The 20,724-nt window shown below is 52.5% G+C and overlaps 1 protein-coding gene across 3 annotated transcripts in view; it reads left to right on the top strand.

Annotated features, from left to right (window-relative positions):
- The window catches only part of CRB3 (crumbs cell polarity complex component 3), a 165,862-nt gene that overhangs the window by 125,925 nt on the left and 19,213 nt on the right, over positions 1-20,724 (top strand). For all 3 annotated transcript variants that reach the window (XM_069604350.1, XM_069604352.1, XM_069604351.1), the window contains exon 3: positions 8,577-8,617. In XM_069604350.1, coding sequence (XP_069460451.1) covers positions 8,577-8,617 — 41 coding nt within the window. The remainder of the gene's footprint in view (positions 1-8,576; positions 8,618-20,724) is intronic.

Below are 20,724 nucleotides of genomic sequence, written 5' to 3'. Positions count from 1 at the left end.
CCTTGTGCTATTATCCATAGCTTCTGCCCAGCAGGTGTAATAGGATTAGTACCCGGGCATTATGGATGCATGCCGGGCATTATGGATGCAGGCCAAGCAGGGTTCCTTGTGTTCTTTTGCATAGCTTCTGCCCAGCAGGTGTAATAGGATTAGTACCCGGGCATTATGGATGCAGGCCAAGCAGGGTTCCTTGTGCTATTTTTCCATAGCTTCTGCCCAGCAGGTGTAATGGGATTAGTACCCGGGCATTATAGATGCATGCCAAGCAGGGTTCATTGTGTTCTTTTCCATAGCTTCTGCCCAGCAGGTGTAATAGGATTAGTACCCGGGCATTATGGATGCAGGCCAAGCAGGGTTCCTTGTGCTATTTTTCCATAGCTTCTGCCCAGCAGGTGTAATAGGATTAGTACCCGGGCATTATGGATGCATGCCGGGCATTATAGATGCATGCCAAGCAGGGTTCCTTGTGCTATTATCCATAGCTTCTGCCCAGCAGGTGTAATAGGATTAGTACCCGGGCATTAAGGATGCAGGCCAAGCAGGGTTCCTTGTGCTATTATCAATAGCTTCTGCCCAGCAGTTGCAATAGGATTAGTACCCGGGCATTATGGATGCATGCCGGGCATTATAGATGCATGCCAAGCAGGGTTCCTTGTGCTATTATCCATAGCTTCTGCCCAGCAGGTGTAATAGGATTAGTACCCGGGCATTATGGATGCAGGCCAAGCAGGGTTCCTTGTGCTATTTTTCCATAGCTTCTGCCCAGCAGGTGTAATGGGATTAGTACCTGGGCATTATGGATGCATGCCAAGCAGGGTTCCTTGTGCTATTTTTCCATAGCTTCTGCCCAGCAGGTGTAATAGGATTAGTACCCGGGCATTATGGATGCATGCCGGGCATTATAGATGCATGCCAAGCAGGGTTCCTTGTGCTATTATCCATAGCTTCTGCCCAGCAGGTGTAATAGGATTAGTACCCGGGCATTAAGGATGCAGGCCAAGCAGGGTTCCTTGTGCTATTATCAATAGCTTCTGCCCAGCAGTTGCAATAGGATTAGTACCCGGGCATTATGGATGCATGCCGGGCATTATAGATGCATGCCAAGCAGGGTTCCTTGTGCTATTATCCATAGCTTCTGCCCAGCAGGTGTAATAGGATTAGTACCCGGGCATTATGGATGCAGGCCAAGCAGGGTTCCTTGTGCTATTTTTCCATAGCTTCTGCCCAGCAGGTGTAATGGGATTAGTACCTGGGCATTATGGATGCATGCCAAGCAGGGTTCCTTGTGCTATTTTTCCATAGCTTCTGCCCAGCAGGTTTAATAGGATTAGTACCCGGGCATTATGGATGCATGCCGGGCAATATAGATGCATGCCAAGCAGGGTTCCTTGTGCTATTATCCATAGCTTCTGCCCAGCAGGTGTAATAGCATTAGTACCCGGGCATTATAGATGCATGCCAAGCAGAGTTCCTTGTGCTATTATCCATAGCTTCTGCCCAGCAGGTGTAATAGGATTAGTACCCGGGCATTATGGATTCATGCCAAGCAGGGTTCCTTGTGCTATTTTTCCATAGCTTCTGCCCAGCAGGTGTAATAGGATTAGTACCCGGGCATTATGGATGCATGCCAAGCAGGGTTCCTTGTGCTATTTTTCCATAGCTTCTGCCCAGCAGGTGTAATGGGATTAGTACCCAGGCATTATGGATGCATGCCAAGCAGGGTTCCTTGTGTTCTTTTCCATAGCTTCTGCCCAGCAGGTGTAATAGGATTAGTACCCGGGCATTATGGATGCATGCCGGGCATTATAGATGCATGCCAAGCAGGTTTCCTTGTGCTATTATCCATAGCTTCTGCCCAGCAGGTGTAATAGGATTAGTACCCGGGCATTATGGATGCATGCCGGGCATTATAGATGCATGCCAAGCAGGGTTCCTTGTGCTATTATCCATAGCTTCTGCCCAGCAGGTGTAATAGCTTTAGTACCCGGGCATTATGGATGCATGCCAAGCAGGGTTCCTTGTGCTATTATCCATAGCTTCTGCCCAGCAGGTGTAATAGCATTAGTACCCGGGCATTATGGATGCAGGCCAAGCAGGGTTCCTTGTGCTATTATCCATAGCTTCTGCCCAGCAGGTGTAATAGGATTAGTTCCCGGGCATTATGGATGCAGGCCAAGCAGGGTTCCTTGTGCTATTATCCATAGCTTCTGCCCAGCAGGTGTAATAGGATTAGTACCCGGGCATTATGGATGCAGGCCAAGCAGGGTTCCTTGTGCTATTATCCATAGCTTCTGCCCAGCAGGTGTAATAGCATTAGTACCCGGCCATTATAGATGCATGCCAAGCAGAGTTCCTTGTGCTATTATCCATAGCTTCTGCCCAGCAGGTGTAATAGCATTAGTACCCGGGCATTATAGATGCATGCCAAGCAGGGTTACTTGTGCTATTATCCATAGCTTCTGCCCAGCAGGTGTAATAGGATTAGTACCCGGGCATTATGGATGCATGCTGGGCATTATAGATGCATGCCAAGCAGGGTTCCTTGTACTATTATCCATAGCTTCTGCCCAGCAGGTGTAATAGCATTAGTACCCGGGCATTATAGATGCATGCCAAGCAGGGTTCCTTGTGCTATTATCCATAGCTTCTGCCCAGCAGGTGTAATAGGATTAGTACCCGGGCATTATGGATGCATGCCAAGCAGGGTTCCTTGTGCTATTTTTCCATAGCTTCTGCCCAGCAGGTGTAATAGGATTAGTACCCGGGCATTATGGATGCATGCCAAGCAGGGTTCCTTGTGCTATTTTTCCATAGCTTCTGCCCAGCAGGTGTAATAGGATTAGTAACCGGGCATTATGGATGCATGCCGGGCATTATAGATGCATGCCAAGCAGGGTTCCTTGTGCTGTTATCCATAGCTTCTGCCCAGCAGGTGTAATAGGATTAGTACCCGGGCATTATGGATGCATGCCAAGCAGGGTTCCTTGTGCTATTTTCCATAGCTTCTGCCCAGCAGGTGTAATGGGATTAGTACCCGGGCATTATAGATGCATGCCAAGCAGTGTTCCTTGTGCTATTATCCATAGCTTCTGCCCAGCAGGTGTAATAGGATTAGTACCCGGGCATTATGGATGCAGGCCAAGCAGGGTTCCTTGTGCTATTATCCATAGCTTCTGCCCAGCAGGTGTAATAGGATTAGTACCCGGGCATTATGGATGCATGCCGGGCATCATAGATGCATGCCAAGCAGGGTTCCTTGTGCTATTATCCATAGCTTCTGCCCAGCAGGTGTAATAGCATTAGCACCCGGGCATTATAGATGCATGCCAAGCAGGGTTCCTTGTGTTCTTTTCCATAGCTTCTGCCCAGCAGGTGTAATAGCATTAGTACCCGGGCATTATAGATGCATGCCAAGCAGGGTTCCTTGTGTTCTTTTCCATAGCTTCTGCCCAGCAGGTGTAATAGCATTAGTACTTGGGCATTATAGATGCATGCCAAGCAGGGTTCCTTGTGCTATTATCCATAGCTCCTGCCCAGCAGGTGTAATAGGATTAGTACCCGGGCATTATAGATGCATGCCAAGCAGGGTTCCTTGTGCTATTATCCATAGCTTCTACCCAGCAGGTGTAATAGCATTAGTACCCGCTCATTATAGATGCATGCCAAGCAGGGTTCCTTGTGTTCTTTTCCATAGCTTCTGCCCAGCAGGTGTAATAGCATTAGTACCCGGGCATTATAGATGCATGCCAAGCAGGGTTCCTTGTGCTATTATCCATAGCTTCTGCCCAGCAGGTGTAATAGGATTAGTACCCGGGCATTATGGATGCATGCCAAGCAGGGTTCCTTGTGCTATTATCCATAGCTTCTGCCCAGCAGGTGTAATATTATTAGTACCCGGGCATTATGGATGCAGGCCAAGCAGGGTTCCTTTTGCTATTATCCATAGCTTCTGCCCAGCAGGTGTAATAGCATTAGTACCCGGGCATTATAGATGCATGCCAAGCAGAGTTCCTTGTGCTATTATCCATAGCTTCTGCCCAGCAGGTGTAATAGGATTAGTACCCGGGCATTATGGATGCATGCCAAGCAGGGTTCCTTGTGCTATTTTTCCATAGCTTCTGCCCAGCAGGTGTAATAGGATTAGTACCCGGGCATTATGGATGCATGCCGGGCATTATAGATGCATGCCAAGCAGGGTTCCTTGTGCTATTATCCATAGCTTCTGCCCAGCAGGTGTAATAGCATTAGTACCCGGGCATTATGGATGCATGCCAAGCAGGGTTCCTTGTGCTATTATCCATAGCTTCTGCCCAGCAGGTGTAATAGCATTAGTACCCGGGCATTATGGATGCAGGCCAAGCAGGGTTCCTTGTGCTATTATCCATAGCTTCTGCCCAGCAGGTGTAATAGCATTAGCACCCGGGCATTATAGATGCATGCCAAGCAGGGTTCCTTGTGTTCTTTTCCATAGCTTCTGCCCAGCAGGTGTAATAGCATTAGTACCCGGGCATTATAGATGCATGCCAAGCAGGGTTCCTTGTGTTCTTTTCCATAGCTTCTGCCCAGCAGGTGTAATAGCATTAGTACCCGCGCATTATAGATGCATGCCAAGCAGGGTTCCTTGTGTTTTTTTCGATAGCTTCTGCCCAGCAGGTGTAATAGCATTAGTACCCGGGCATTATAGATGCATGCCAAGCAGGGTTACTTGTGCTATTATCCATAGCTTCTGCCCAGCAGGTGTAATAGGATTAGTACCCGGGCATTATGGATGCATGCTGGGCATTATAGATGCATGCCAAGCAGGGTTCCTTGTACTATTATCCATAGCTTCTGCCCAGCAGGTGTAATAGCATTAGTACCCGGGCATTATAGATGCATGCCAAGCAGGGTTCCTTGTGCTATTATCCATAGCTTCTGCCCAGCAGGTGTAATAGGATTAGTACCCGGGCATTATGGATGCATGCCAAGCAGGGTTCCTTGTGCTATTTTTCCATAGCTTCTGCCCAGCAGGTGTAATAGGATTAGTAACCGGGCATTATGGATGCATGCCGGGCATTATAGATGCATGCCAAGCAGGGTTCCTTGTGCTGTTATCCATAGCTTCTGCCCAGCAGGTGTAATAGGATTAGTACCCGGGCATTATGGATGCATGCCAAGCAGGGTTCCTTGTGCTATTTTCCATAGCTTCTGCCCAGCAGGTGTAATAGGATTAGTACCCGGGCATTATAGATGCATGCCAAGCAGGGTTCCTTGTGCTATTATCCATAGCTTCTGCCCAGCAAGTGTAATAGGATTAGTACCCGGGCATTATGGATGCATGCCGGGCATTATAGATGCATGCCAAGCAGGGTTCCTTGTGCTATTATCCATAGCTTCTGCCCAGCAGGTGTAATAGCATTAGCACCCGGGCATTATAGATGCATGCCAAGCAGGGTTCCTTGTGCTATTATCCATAGCTCCTGCCCAGCAGGTGTAATAGGATTAGTACCCGGGCATTATAGATGCATGCCAAGCAGGGTTCCTTGTGCTATTATCCATAGCTTCTGCCCAGCAGGTGTAATAGCATTAGTACCCGCGCATTATAGATGCATGCCAAGCAGGGTTCCTTGTGTTCTTTTCCATAGCTTCTGCCCAGCAGGTGTAATAGGATTAGTACCCGGGCATTATGGATGCATGCCGGGCATTATAGATGCATGCCAAGCAGGGTTCCTTATGTTCTTTTCCATAGCTTCTGCCCAGCTGGTGTAATAGCATTAGTACCCGGGCATTATAGATTCATGCCAAGCAGGGTTCCTTGTGCTATTATCCATAGCTTCTGCCCAGCAGGTGTAATAGGATTAGTACCGGGGCATTATGGATGCAGGCCATGCAGGGTTCCTTGTGCTATTTTCCATAGCTTCTGCCCAGCAGGTGTAATAGGATTAGTACCCGGGCATTATGGATGCATGCCAAGCAGGGTTCCTTGTGCTATTATCCATAGCTTCTGCCCAGCAGGTGTAATAGGATTAGTACCCGGGCATTATGGATGCAGGCCAAGCAGGGTTCCTTGTGCTATTATCCATAGCTTCTGCCCAGCAGGTGTAATAGGATTAGTACCCGGGCATTATGGATGCATTATAGATGCATGCCAAGCAGGGTTCCTTGTGCTATTATCCATAGCTTCTGCCCAGCAGGTGTATTGGCATTAGTACCCGCGCATTATGGATGCATGCCAAGCAGGGTTCCTTGTGTTCTTTTCCATAGCTTCTGCCCAGCAGGTGTAATAGCATTAGTACTTGGGCATTATAGAGGCATGCCAAGCAGGGTTCCTTGTGCTATTATCCATAGCTCCTGCCCAGCAGGTGTAATAGGATTAGTACCCGGGCATTATAGATGCATGCCAAGCAGGGTTCCTTGTGCTATTATCCATAGCTTCTGCCCAGCAGGTGTAATAGCATTAGTACCCGCGCATTATAGATGCATGCCAAGCAGGGTTCCTTGTGTTCTTTTCCATAGCTTCTGCCCAGCAGGTGTAATAGCATTAGTACCCGGGCATTATAGATGCATGCCAAGCAGGGTTCCTTGTGCTATTATCCATAGCTTCTGCCCAGCAGGTGTAATAGGATTAGTACCCGGGCATTATAGATGCATGCCAAGCAGGGTTCCTTGTGCTATTATCCATAGCTTCTGCCCAGCAGGTGTAATAGGATTAGTACCCGGGCATTATGGATGCAGGCCAAGCAGGGTTCCTTGTGCTATTATCCATAGCTTCTGCCCAGCAGGTGTAATAGGATTAGTACCCGGGCATTATGGATGCATGCCGGGCATTATAGATGCATGCCAAGCAGGGTTCCTTGTGCTATTATCCATAGCTTCTGCCCAGCAGGTGTAATGGCATTAGTACCCGCGCATTATGGATGCATGCCAAGCAGGGTTCCTTGTGTTCTTTTCCATAGCTTCTGCCCAGCAGGTGTAATAGCATTAGTACCCGGGCATTATAGATGCATGCCAAGCAGGGTTCCTTGTGCTATTATCCATAGCTTCTGCCCAGCAGGTGTAATGGGATTAGTACCCGGGCATTATGGATGCAGGCCAAGCAGGGTTCCTTGTGCTATTTTTCCATAGCTTCTGCCCAGCAGGTGTAATACGATTAGTACCCGGGCATTATGGATGCAGGCCAAGCAGGGTTCCTTGTGCTATTATCCATAGCTTCTGCCCAGCAGGTGTACTAGGATTAGTACCCGGGCATTATAGATGCATGCCAAGCAGGGTTCCTTGTGCTATTATCCATAGCTTCTGCCCAGCAGGTGTAATAGGATTAGTAACCGGGCATTATGGATGCATGCTAAGCAGGGTTCCTTCTGCTACTTTCCGTAGCTTCTGCCCACCAGGTTCAGAGGATTACTACCCGGGCATTATGGATGCAGGGTTCCTTGTGCTATAGCTTCTGCCCACCAGGTTCAGAGGATTAGTACTCAGGCATGATGGATGCAGGCCAAGCAGAGTTCCTTGTGCCATAGCTGTCAATAGGATTACTACCCGGGTATTTTCACCTTTCCAGGCATAATGGCCTGGTGCTTGTCTGTGTCCTGTTGTGTATTTGGCCAATTGTTGCCTACGCCCCTTGAACAAGAACAATCGCCTAGATCCACGTGGCCCCCTGCCATCCGAAGAGGCCCGCCCGTATCGCCGACTAGCTGGAAGCTGGTGCCTTACCCCCTCCCTCCAAGCCAGAGCTGTCCTTTTCCTCCTGCCCTATCGGTGCCTTACCCCCCTCCCTCCAAGCCAGAGCTCTCCTTTTCCTCCTGCCCTATCGGAGCCACAAGCATTCACACACGAGCTTTATTCGCAGCGTAAACCCATTGCCAAGTGAGTCACAGTGCCACCACGCTGGTTACAGTATTAGTGACCATTCCATAAGGGCGGCTAATCCTCTTTGCTATTCAGATCATGCGTGTACTTACTTTGCTTATAAAGTCATTGTTATCAAGAGATGAAGAAATAAACGGCCTGACTGGGGCCTGGATCTTAATCGACTGGGTTATTAATGATTGCCTTGTATCTGGTGTTGTGTATGTTGTAAGATGGGTGTCTGGGTTGAGAGCTAGGCAGCCACCCACGGCCTGAAGGAAGTCTAGCAGCTAAGATTTGGCTCCTCTCAGTCCTGCAAGTGTGGCGTGGAGGACTCCTGCTTGAGGATAGCACCTGTGGCAATGAAGCGTCTCTGTGGGCTGCAGGCCTCGCATCGACGCTAGAAGGCAGACTTCTCAAGGGGTGGGAATGGTCTGGCCAGTGCTCTGGCGGTGGGGGAGATGGGTGAGCGGGCAGAAAGGGCAAATAACCCAGAACCCTGTCTGTGTTCATTCTACAAGGAGGAGGAGTTGCAACTCTGTGCAGTCAGGTGGTGTTTGGAGAGCTGAGGTTTTCTGTATGGGGGGGTGATGGGAGTGGTTAAGGTGCCCTTTTTCTGAGCCAAAACGCATGCATGGTGTTCATTGATTGGGGGGGGGGGGGGGGCAGGGGGCATTGTATGCAGATAGACTAGGCCATGATGTATACCCAATGTGAATATGTAACCATGTTTTTCTTTCTCAAAGGTGCAGCAAACGTTACGCATTCAGCCGGGAAGACGCTGACGGTAAGTGTTTGCTAGCATATACAGAAATAAATGACCCTTCTCTGGGGCGAGCTGAGAAATACAAGTGCACCTGCAAAGCCCTCGTGAGGATCCCTCTCCCCTGTCGCAATGGTCACAGCTGTGTCCTACCCACCATGGAAATCCCTTCTCCCCGTTCTGTGGTGGCCATCTTTTTTTGTTTTTTCTTCTCACATTTCAGTGGCCACCATGGAAAGGGAGAAGGGACTCCAAGTCACCCCTTCTCATTGTTCCATGGTAGCCATCTTCTCTGTTTACATTTTGGTTTCCCTTTTGAAGGGCGGGCATATTATTAATTTTTCAGTTGCGAAATGCTGATCCGTTTTGGAATAAAAAAAGGACAGTACGAGGGTACTAATAGCAATAAGCCGCTTGCTGGGGCGAGAGGGGCATTACCACTTCAGGTAATGCTTGAGGGGCCTGCGTTAAGGCCTTTCCTCATCAGGTGGGGAGAGAGAATTTTGGTATGGGGCTTTTACCCCAGCTTTCAGAAATCATAGGTCTAACGCATGACTGAGTCTGCCTCCCCACCCTGACCTGCCTTGGCCTGATTGGGCATGGGAATGCAGCTGATTAACATGTGGCTACCTCTGCTTCCTATCCAAAGTTTAAAGATGGCCGAGCTGAGTAGGAAGCTAACTCCAGACAACATGCACATACTAGCAGACCTGCCGGTCTGCAACAGGTTTGCCCCTACCATGACTGACGCTACCCCAGCCCTTCATACCTGTCAGAGCTGCCTAACATTGATCTTTCCCATTTGCACTCCATTCAGACCAGTGGGCAAGGCCCACCTTGAAAACGCGGTCTCTTGTGAGCAACTACTCATTAAGCACACGCATGAAAGACGGATGGGAATTACAGAGGTGACTACATACATGTCTTTTCTGGTATTGTGTTTTTACCAACGCGCATTTGATAGAAGTAACTTTCTATTAAGAAATGGCTTCGAAAAAACTCATTCAAATATATAGGGTAGGTAAGGTATTAAAAGGGCTGGGTGGGGGGGTACTCTGTCACAGGTGACGCAGCTATAGGTCTGCAGTCTCTGGGCTCATGCCTTCCACCTTGCTTGAGGAGGCCCTCGCAGAAATCCTGATCTGACTGGAAGTGCAATGTATTTGAAAGTTGTACTTTGCTAATCCGTGCTGAAGACTGTCTATATCCCGGGGCTACTGTGCACCCTTCACCTGCCCTGTTGGGTGAGCCGGCTCTCTTACCACCTACCCTTGGTGGCCCAGTTCCCGCTGGTTAGGGTCACAGGCCACGCAGATGCATATGCCTTGGACACAGACCCGCCTTCTGGCTGGCTACTTCCATGATGATCTGAATGTGGCATAAATGGGGCTGACGCCGTGGTCTGGGCGCTCAGGGTGTTTGGTCCTGTTTCCAGTCTAAGATCGAGAAGTTGATGCACTGAAATCTGTGGCTGATGTCTGGAAATGCCGGCTTCCTCAGCAGTCAACCACAGCCACCTAGAGATGAGCCCGATTCTAGCTGTCCATCCCCCTGTGCATGGACAATATGCAGAGGACTCGCAAGAGCGCCTCCTTCCACTTAGCCCAGACACTGGACTAGTGGGATGGAAGGTAGCCACCCCTCTCAAGATATATAATAACTAGTGAACTTATCTGTCCAAACCGTCGATAGCAGAAGGGTACGGGTGTGCAATACCACACCGCCCTTCAGGAGTCTCAAACTTAGGTGGTTCTCCCCTTGTTGTGGTAATACGCACTGTATCAGTATTTAACATGTTTGCACTGTGAAAATTAGGCCTCTTTCTCCCCTTTCAGGATTCCCAAACTTAGGTGGCTTCTCACCGGTTCTAAAGTTGAGCAGTTGTGAACTCTTTAACCCCGAGAGTCTGTGCTATTGCGCAACCTGATTGCCGCTCGCTATCTTGTCTGCCAACTCTCGCCAGTGTCTTCCCCCCCTCTCCTTCCACCCCTCCTCTCCCACCTACTCCATGGTGCTCTCCGTCTCTCCTATCTTCTCTAACTGCTTCTCTATTGACTATCCTGCTCTCCTCACTACTTCTGGTAGGAAGAAGTTTAAAAAGGACATGCTGGTCTCCAGCCAAGGCCTTCTTATCGCTGACACCTACACCAGTGCCTCCTCCAAGGAAACTCTCACCAACATCCTCCTTTTTCGTGCCTTCACCTGACTTATGGACTCTTCATATGGTCTCTGTAATCTCTCCTCTCTCCTTTTCTCCCATTAATGGTGGCACCCGTTGGGATGTCCTCCTGGCCTCCTTCCATTCCTCTAAGGCCATCATTAATGTTTACTCTAATGGGACCATCTTGGTCCAAGGCCCTCAGGCCCACCTTCACCTCTTTGATAGACGGTACCTGCGCCTCATCAACTTCCTTTCCTCTCCTGCTGTCCCCCTTCCCCTTGCCTTCCCCCTCCCCCTCGGGCTCCTTATACACCTCTGCAGGGCATACCTCTGATCTGTACCCCTCCCCGAAAGTCCTTCAAGGATGGCAACCTTCTACACATCGCTACTCTCGCTCTGCTAAACATTCCTCTGATATCTGTCACCATCTTGAAGAACTTGACCTTGATGTCCTCGGTCTCACTGAGACATGGTTCACGGCCAGCTCTGTCACCAGCTTTGACACACTCCTACCCGACAGCTACAAGATCCTCTCCGCGCCCAGGCCCAACCTCTCCGGTGGGGGTGTAGCCCTTCTCTTCCCTGAGTGGATTCCTGCCTCTGTCACTCTTACGCAGACCTACTCCTCTTTTGAATGCCTCGTCTGCAGGCTCTCCCCTAGCCATTCCCTTACTGTGGCTACTATCCATCAGCCACCTGGTCAGATTTCTTCCTTCCTCTGAGTGGGCGGACCTCTCCTCCTCACTCCTGGACTCAACCACCCAACTCCTCCTTCTTGGAGACTTCAACATCCACCTGCATGCCTCCTGTCCCCCCTTTGGACTCTTTTGCGACCTCTGCGACACTCTCTCACTCACCATTCTCCCCTCTGGCCCGACTCATTCTGCAGGGCACACTCTTGATGTTCTGATCTCCTCTGACCTTCTCCTCTCTGTCCCTCTCTCCACTCCTCTCTGCTGGCGTGATCACTTTCTCCTATCCTCCCTCCTCACCCTCCGTACCCCTCAGGCCAAGCCACCTCCATCACTGCCACTCACCTTCTCGGTCATCTGACCCATGAAGCGCATGTCAGTTGAGGCTTTCGCTGCCTCCTTCTCATCCCTTCCTCCCCCTTTGGCTGACTCCCACCCTGACACAGCCCTCTCCATGCTCCACTCTTCTATATCTGATATCCTTGCCCCTGTCATGAGAATCTGCCTGAAGCCCAAAGCCAAGTGTAACTCCTGGTACCCTAAAATGCAAGTGCAGAGTGGCCGAGAGGAAATGGCGTGCTTCATGTTCACCCTCTGACAAACTGGCCTGCTGCAAAGGCAATACCGGCTCTCCGTCCTCACCGAGAAGAGAGCTCCTATTCAAGCCCGCATCTCTGTGGAATCTAACAACTCGGCTGAACTCTTTCAAACCTTCAAGGAACTTGCCAATCCTGCTGCAGTCTCTACCTCTCCTGGCCCTTCCCAGGCCCTCTGCATGGCACTAGCTTCTCACTACATTTAAAAAACTCGGGACATCATATCCTCACTCCTCCTATCGCCTTCACTCCCTCTATTCTGTGCTCTTCCTCTGGCCCATCTTCAGCCCACCCCCCACGCCCCCCCTCCCTGTGCCTTTTCCCCATTTCTCTGCAGATGAGGTTTCTGGACAAGTCTGATCTATGAAAGTCTCGTCAAAACAGGTTCACCCCTGTTCCTCAAACTATCAACCCCTTGGCTCCTGTCCTGGCTGATTTCTGCAATCACTCCTTCGTCACTGGAGCCTTCCCATCACCCCCTGAAGCACTCCCTTGTGCACCCTCTTCTTAAGAAACCCTCTGCCGACCCCTCCTGTCTGGCTAACTATCGCCCAATCTCCATCACTGCCTTCCTGGGCAAGCTCCTGGAGAAACTGGCCATCTCCCAGCTAAATCTGCACACCAAATCTATTGGTTGTCTTCATGACCATCAGTCTGGCTTCAGAGCTGCCAGAATCACGGAAACTGCTCTCCTGAACATCCGCGAAGACCTGCTCTCCAACGCCCTGTGCGTCGTCATCTTGCTCGATCTCTCTTCTGCATTTGACACTGTCAACCCTGCCATCCTGCTGAACTGTCTCCGTGATAACCTGGGTATCCCCGGTCAGGCTCTGGCGTGGCTTACTTCTTTCCTCTCTGACTGACCCTCTCAGGTCCAACTTCGGTCCTTTCCTCTATATACCTTTTTCTCTACCAGTGGTGTCCCCCAGGGTTCTAATCTCTCCCCCTGGCTGTTCAACCAGTATCTGGCACTCCTTGCCCACTGCATCGCCTCTCTATGCCCCAATTTTCAGTGCTATGTGGATGATGCCCAGCTCATTTTCAGGCTACCCTCGGCCTCCTCCCTGCCTTCCCTCATCTCTGACTGTCTGCTATCCAGGAGTGATGACCTCTGCCTTAATGCCAGTAAGACTGAGATTCTACTCATCGGCACACCCTCTCCCTCCTTCCCTGCAGCTCACTGGCTGGCCTCTCTTGACCCTCTTCCTGCTCCCACCTGCAAGGCTTAAAATCCTTGGTCATCTTCGACTCCACACTCTGCTTATCACCTCACATCTTTGACGTCTCTAAGAAGTCACACTACCAGCTGCACCTCCTTAGAGGTATTCTTCCTTTCCTCTCCTTCCCACAGAAGCTCACTGTCTCCAGAGCCCGGGTTCTCTCTAGGCTGGACTACTGTAACAGCCTCTATCTAAATCTGCCTATGTCTCCTCTCCGCCCTCTGCAAGTTATCCAGAACAGCACTGAGAGACTTGTGCTTGGCCTCAAGCCCAGGGATCGTATCTCTCCAGGACTGAAATCTCTGCAGTGGCTGCGAGGATTAAGTTCAAAACCCTCTGCATTGTCCACAAGGCCTTCTGGGGCCTGGGGCCCAATTACCTTCAACTCTCTCTTCCCAAATATCTTCCTTCTCGAGCTCTTCGCTCATCCGCCTCCGCCTCCCTCAGTCAGTCGCTTTTCTAAGCAACGAGTTGGTGGTAGATCTCTTTCTTCCGCTGGGGCCTCCCTCTGGAACAGCCTTCCTGCCTCCCTTAAACTCGAGGAGAACCATCTCCAGTTCTGGAAGCACCTCAAAACCTTCCTCTTTGCTTCTGCTTTCTCTCCCCTGCTGAATACCTGGCAGAAACTGCACTGGTTAACTGGCCACCCTTCCTGATCTCGGGCCCTGGCCCCGCCAGTTGCACACCTGCATTGCCTCCCCGGCAACTCCTGCACCTGGGGACTGTTTTCTGTCTCCCTTACAGTCCCCAAACCAGCACTTACCTTGCACTTGCCACCAGCTGGCCGCTTTTATTTATCTTATTCTACTATCCCATGTACTGCACTTTCCCCTTTCCCCCCTTCCCATGCACTTGCGCGATCTGAATGACACCTGGCCTAGTAAGATCGTTGTCTGTTGTCCCTTCCCCCTCCTTGCCTCGCCGCGCCTTGAAACACTTGTGTATAGGCGTGTTATTAATGCCATTTACTATTAATGCCATTTACTGCTCCCACAGTAATAGTCAATTACACATTCATGTTCTCCTATACATCCGTTCCTCCAATACTCCATTAGTGCTATGTATGAACTCGGTTCTTAATTCCATCGTGAAAGGGAGGGCAGTGTGCAGTGCAGAAGCCACTGCAGCTCGGACCAGAGTCCGTCATCAGGGGCAGAACTGTTAATCGCGAGGGGGGGGGGATACCCAGGGTAGGTATGCGAGGCCCTCCTTTATGAATGAATCAACTTGGGTTTTGGCTGTTGGATTTTCGGCAGGGCATAGGACAGTCAAATTACCCCCAAAGCTCACCCCCCCCGCCACCGTTTAAGTTCCCAGTGTTTGCCTTAGTTAGAATCTTGCGCTTGGGCTCAGTGCAGGCTTGCATGAGGGGTGGGGATATATTTGGGGGGTGCTCCAGCCACTGTAGAGGATACACACTGAATCCAAAACAAACAGCCACCTTACTACGAGCGTCCGCTATATCCACACTTTCCTCACCATGTAGTAATATTCTTGCACTAGAGCTCCTCGGGGGCAGGAGCCAGTCCCTGGGCTCAGGGGCGTAATGGCTCCCCCTAGATGCACGCTCGCCAAACACTCCTGCGGGAGCGCAGCACCCCGTGCCTGACACCCCTCAGCACCTGCGGGCTTCCCAAAGTGAAGTGGAGTGGCCAGTAGCCCGATGCTTGAGTGCATGGAGGCCCTCCTGGGCCAAAACGAAGCTCCTGCGGCACCCCGCACCCTTGCTGTAGAAGTGACATGAAAGATTCAAGGAGGCCATAAGCCAGAAAAGGAGGATCGTATAGAGTGAGACTTGGAGGGGACCAAGGATGGAGCCCTGGGGGACAACCTATGGGTGGGGGGCGGGGCGGGGGGGAGACAGCCACTCATTGAGTCAAAGAACGACTAGAAACCTAGCAATGGCTCCAGGTTAGACAGGGCCACTTGGACCAAGAGAGGAGTGCGGTGATCGGAGTGGGCTGATCAGCTGTGCCAGAGGCTGCAGAAAGATCCAGAAGAATGACTTAGAGGATGGATAGCTCATTGTGACGCGCTGAAGTGAGTCTGATGCTTCTAGGAGCGCGGGTTCAGTCGGATGAGCAGGCCGGAAACATGACTGCAGTTGTGGAAGAAGGGAATGAGGAAACCTAGGAGTAGACCAAGGTCTAGACTGAAAGGGAAGAAGTGAATTCTGGTGACGGGAGAAGGGAGAGGCTTTCTTCTTCAAGATGGGATAATCGTGGCATGTTTGAAGGGAAGATGCAAGAGAGAGGTTAAAGAGATGTAAGCTAGGGGAGCAGCTCAGCATAGATGGGGGACGGGGGAGGTATGAGAATGGAAAGGATGGGAGCAGGAGGGGGCAGGTGAACCAGTGTGGATCATATATAGTTTATCAAGGGGAGACATGGCAGATGGGGGAGGGGATGGGGGAGGGGATGGGGGAGGGGATGGGGAGGGGAGGGAGAGGGGATGGGGGAGGGGAGGGAGAGGGGAGGGAGGGAGGAGCAGGCAGAACGGAGAGGAGAAGCCTTGGTGGTGAAGTAGTCTGGAAAGTCGGAAGCCAATAGAGAGGAGCCGAGTGAGGGATCCGACAGTCGTGGAAAGGGAATATTAAGGAGGTGAAGGAGACCATGAGGATGGCGGGGTAAGGAAAGAAGAAGTGTGGACAAATATTGTTTGGTCAAGGTTCCTTGCTGGAGCTGGCAGCTTTGGTGTCCAGCAGGCACTCTGCGACTCATGCGCTGCCCAGCATCCTGCTCCTCGGCAAAGCACAAGCGCTACTATTGTCTTGTGTGCAGGCTAGTGCCAAGGGGCACACCCTGAACACACTTGTGGGACTAGCCCCTGGGCACACCAGTGGTGGCGAGATTACAAAGCTCCCCTGGTGAATCCTATTGAAGAAAGGACTGCAAGGCCTGGCCAATAGGGAAGCGCACAGCTCCCTGGAGTGCAGGAATGTAGTGGGGGAGGGGGAGAAAGGCTTCATTCACAGCAGGAGTGAGAGACTGGCATTAGGTGATGCCTGGAGCCCACAGGAGCTGCATGCTTGCTCGTGGACTTGCAGGATGCTGATGAGCGTCCCATAGTGAGGGTGGCCTGCTAATCGGGTCCCTAGAAGGCACTCATGGAGTGCAGATGAGCTGCATGCTTGCTCGTTGACTTGCAGGATGCTGATGAGCGTCCCATAGTGAGGGTGGCCTGCTCCTCGGGTACCTAGAAGGCGCTCACGGAGTGCAGATGAGCTGCATGCTTGCTCTTTGACTTGCAGGATGCTGATGAACGTCCCATAGTGAGGGTGGCCTGCTCCTCGGGTCCCTAGAAGGTGCTCATGGAGTGCAGATGAGCTGCATGCTTGCTCGTTGACTTGCAGGATGCTGATGAGCGTCCCATACTGAGGGTGGCCTGGGTGACCTGCTCCTCGGGTCATTAGAAGGCGCTCATGGGGTGCAGATGAGCTGCATGCTCCTGGGGTCCCTAGAAGGTGCTCATGGAGTGCAGATGAGCTGCATGCTTGCTCGTTGACTGCAGATGCTGATGAACGTCCCATACCGAGGGTAGCCTGCTCCTCAGGTCCCTAGAAGTCACTCATGGAGTGCAGATGAGCTGAATGCTTGCTCGTTGACTTGCAGGATGCTGCTGCCTGCTCCTTGGGTCCCTAGAAGGCACTCGTGGGGTGCAGATGAGCTGCATGCTTGCTCGTGGACTTGCAGGATGCTGATGAACGTCCCATAGTGAGGGTGGCCTGCTCCTCGGGTCATTAGAAGGCGCTCATGGGGTGCAGATGAGCTGCCTGCTCCTTGGGTCCCTAGAAGGCACTCATGGAGTGCAGATGAGCTGCATGCTTGCTCGTTGATTTGCAGGATGCTGATGAGCGTCTCATAGTGAGGGTGGCCTGCTCCTCGGGTCCTCAGGTCCCTAGAAGGCGCTCGTGGGGTGCAGATGAGCTGCATGCTTGCTCGTGGACTTGCAGGGTGCTGATGAACGTCCCATAGTGAGTGTGGCCTGCTCCTGGGGTACCTAGAAGGCGCTCGTGGGGTGCAGATGAGCTGCATGCTTGCTCGTTGACTTGCAGGATGCTGATGAACGTCCGATAGTGAGGGTGGCCTGCTCCTGGGGTCCCTAGAAGGCGCTCGTGGGGTGCAGATGAGCTGCATGCTTGCTCGTGGACTTGCAGGATGCTGATGAGCGTCCCATAGTGAGGGTGGCCTGCTCCTGGGGTCCTCGGGTCCCTAGAAGGCACTCATGGAGTGCAGATGAGCTGCGTGCTTGCTCGTTGACTTGCAGGATGCTGATGAGCGTCCCATAGTGAGGGTGGCCTGCTCCTGGGGTCCTCAGGTCCCTAGAAGGCGCTCACGGAGTGCAGATGAGCTGCATGCTTGCTCTTTGACTTGCAGGATGCTGAAGAGCTTCCCATAGTGAGGGTGGCCTGCTCCTCGGGTCCCTAGAAGGCACTCATGGAGTGCAGATGAGCTGCAAGCTTGCTCGTTGACTTGCAGGATGCTGATGAGCGTCCCATAGTGAGGGTGGCCTGCTCCTCGGGTCCCTAGAAGGCGCTCATGGAGTGCAGATGAGCTGCATGCTTGCTCTTTGACTTGCAGGATGCTGATGAGCGTCCCATAGTGAGGGTGGCCTGCTCCTGGAGTCACTAGAAGGTGGTCGTGGAGTGCAGATGAGCTGCATGCTTGCTCGTGGACTTGCAGGATGCTGATGAGCGTCCCATAGTGAGGGTGGCCTGCTCCTGGGGTCCTCGGGTCCCTAGAAGGCACTCATGGAGTGCAGATGAGCTGCGTGCTTGCTCGTTGACTTGCAGGATGCTGATGAGCGTCCCATAGTGAGGGTGGCCTGCTCCTGGGGTCCTCAGGTCCCTAGAAGGCGCTCACGGTGTGCAGATGAGCTGCATGCTTGCTCGTTGACTTGCAGGATGCTGATGAGCGTCCCATAGTGAGGGTGGCCTGCTAATCGGGTCCCTAGAAGGCACTCATGGAGTGCAGATGAGCTGCATGCTTGCTCGTTGACTTGCAGGATGCTGATGAGCGTCCCATAGTGAGGGTGGCCTGCTCCTCGGGTACCTAGAAGGTGCTCACGGAGTGCAGATGAGCTGCATGCTTGCTCTTTGACTTGCAGGATGCTGAAGAGCGTCCCATAGTGAGGGTGGCCTGCTCCTGGGGGTCCCTAGAAGGCGCTCACGGAGTGCAGATGAGCTGCATGCTTGCTCGTTGACTTGCAGGATGCTGATGAGCGTCCCATAGTGAGGGTGGCCTGCTCCTCGGGTCCCTAGAAGGCGCTCACGGAGTGCAGATGAGCTGCATGCTTGCTCTTTGACTTGCAGGATGCTGAAGAGCGTCCCATAGTGAGGGTGGCCTGCTCCTCGGGTCCCTAGAAGGCGCTCACGGAGTGCAGATGAGCTGCATGCTTGCTCGTTGACTTGCAGGATGCTGATGAGCGTCCCATAGTGAGGGTGGCCTGCTCCTCGGGTCCCTAGAAGGTGCTCGTGGAGTGCAGATGAGCTGCATGCTTGCTCGTTGACTTGCAGGATGCTGATGAGCGTCCCATAGTGAGGGTGGCCTGCTCCTCGGGTCCCTAGAAGGCGCTCATGGAGTGCAGATGAGCTGCATGCTTGCTCGTTGACTTGCAGGATGCTGATGAGCGTCCCATAGTGAGGGTGGCCTGCTCCTCGGGTCCCTAGAAGGTGCTCGTGGAGTGCAGATGAGCTGCATGCTTGCTCGTTGACTTGCAGGATGCTGATGAGAGTCCCATAGTGAGGGTGGCCTGCTCCTGGGGTCCTCAGGTCCCTAGAAGGCGCTCACGGAGTGCAGATGAGCTGCATGCTTGCTCGTTGACTTGCAGGATGCTGATGAGCGTCCCATAGTGAGGGTGGCCTGCTCCTCGGGTCCCTAGAAGGCGCTCATGGAGTGCAGATGAGCTGCATGCTTGCTCGTTGACTTGCAGGATGCTGATGAGCGTCCCATAGTGAGGGTGGCCTGCTCCTGGGGTCCTCAGGTCCCTAGAAGGCGCTCACGGAGTGCAGATGAGCTGCATGCTTGCTCGTTGACTTGCAGGATGCTGATGAGCGTCCCATAGTGAGGGTGGCCTGCTCCTCGGGTCCCTAGAAGGCGCTCATGGAGTGCAGATGAGCTGCATGCTTGCTCGTTGACTTGCAGGATGCTGATGAGCGTCCCATAGTGAGGGTGGCCTGCTCCTCGGGTCCCTAGAAGGCGCTCATGGAGTGCAGATGAGCTGCATGCTTGCTCGTTGACTTGCAGGATGCTGATGAGCGTCCCATAGTGAGGGTGGCCTGCTCCTGGGGTCCTCAGGTCCCTAGAAGGCGCTCACGGAGTGCAGATGAGCTGCATGCTTGCTCGTTGACTTGCAGGATGCTGATGAGCGTCCCATAGTGAGGGTGGCCTGCTCCTCGGGTCCCTAGAAGGCGCTCATGGAGTGCAGATGAGCTGCATGCTTGCTCGTTGACTTGCAGGATGCTGATGAGCGTCCCATAGTGAGGGTGGCCTGCTCCTGGGGTCCTCAGGTCCCTAGAAGGCGCTCACGGAGTGCAGATGAGCTGCATGCTTGCTCGTTGACTTGCAGGATGCTGATGAGCGTCCCATAGTGAGGGTGGCCTGCTCCTCGGGTCCCTAGAAGGCGCTCACGGAGTGCAGATGAGCTGCATGCTTGCTCTTTGACTTGCAGGATGCTGAAGAGCGTCCCATAGTGAGGGTGGCCTGCTCCTCGGGTCCCTAGAAGGCGCTCACGGAGTGCAGATGAGCTGCATGCTTGCTCGTTGACTTGCAGGATGCTGATGAGCGTCCCATAGTGAGGGTGGCCTGCTCCTCGGGTCCCTAGAAGGTGCTCGTGGAGTGCAGATGAGCTGCATGCTTGCTCGTTGACTTGCAGGATGCTGATGAGCGTCCCATAGTGAGGGTGGCCTCCTCCTCGGGTCCCTAGAAGGCGCTCATGGAGTGCAGATGAGCTGCATGCTTGCTCGTTGACTTGCAGGATGCTGATGAGCGTCCCATAGTGAGGGTGGCCTGCTCCTCGGGTCCCTAGAAGGTGCTCGTGGAGTGCAGATGAGCTGCATGCTTGCTCGTTGACTTGCAGGATGCTGATGAGCGTCCCATAGTGAGGGTGGCCTGCTCCTGGGGTCCTCAGGTCCCTAGAAGGCGCTCACGGAGTGCAGATGAGCTGCATGCTTGCTCGTTGACTTGCAGGATGCTGATGAGCGTCCCATAGTGAGGGTGGCCTGCTCCTCGGGTCCCTAGAAGGCGCTCATGGAGTGCAGATGAGCTGCATGCTTGCTCGTTGACTTGCAGGATGCTGATGAGCGTCCCATAGTGAGGGTGGCCTGCTCCTGGGGTCCTCAGGTCCCTAGAAGGCGCTCACGGAGTGCAGATGAGCTGCATGCTTGCTCGTTGACTTGCAGGATGCTGATGAGCGTCCCATAGTGAGGGTGGCCTGCTCCTCGGGTCCCTAGAAGGCGCTCATG

The sequence above is a fragment of the Ambystoma mexicanum genome, chromosome 3q (genome assembly GCF_040938575.1).
Source record: "Ambystoma mexicanum isolate Mex_15411 chromosome 3q, UKY_AmexF1_1, whole genome shotgun sequence".
In the NCBI taxonomy this organism is placed as follows: domain Eukaryota; kingdom Metazoa; phylum Chordata; class Amphibia; order Caudata; family Ambystomatidae; genus Ambystoma; species Ambystoma mexicanum.
This window is presented reverse-complemented; position numbering and strand designations above follow the sequence as displayed.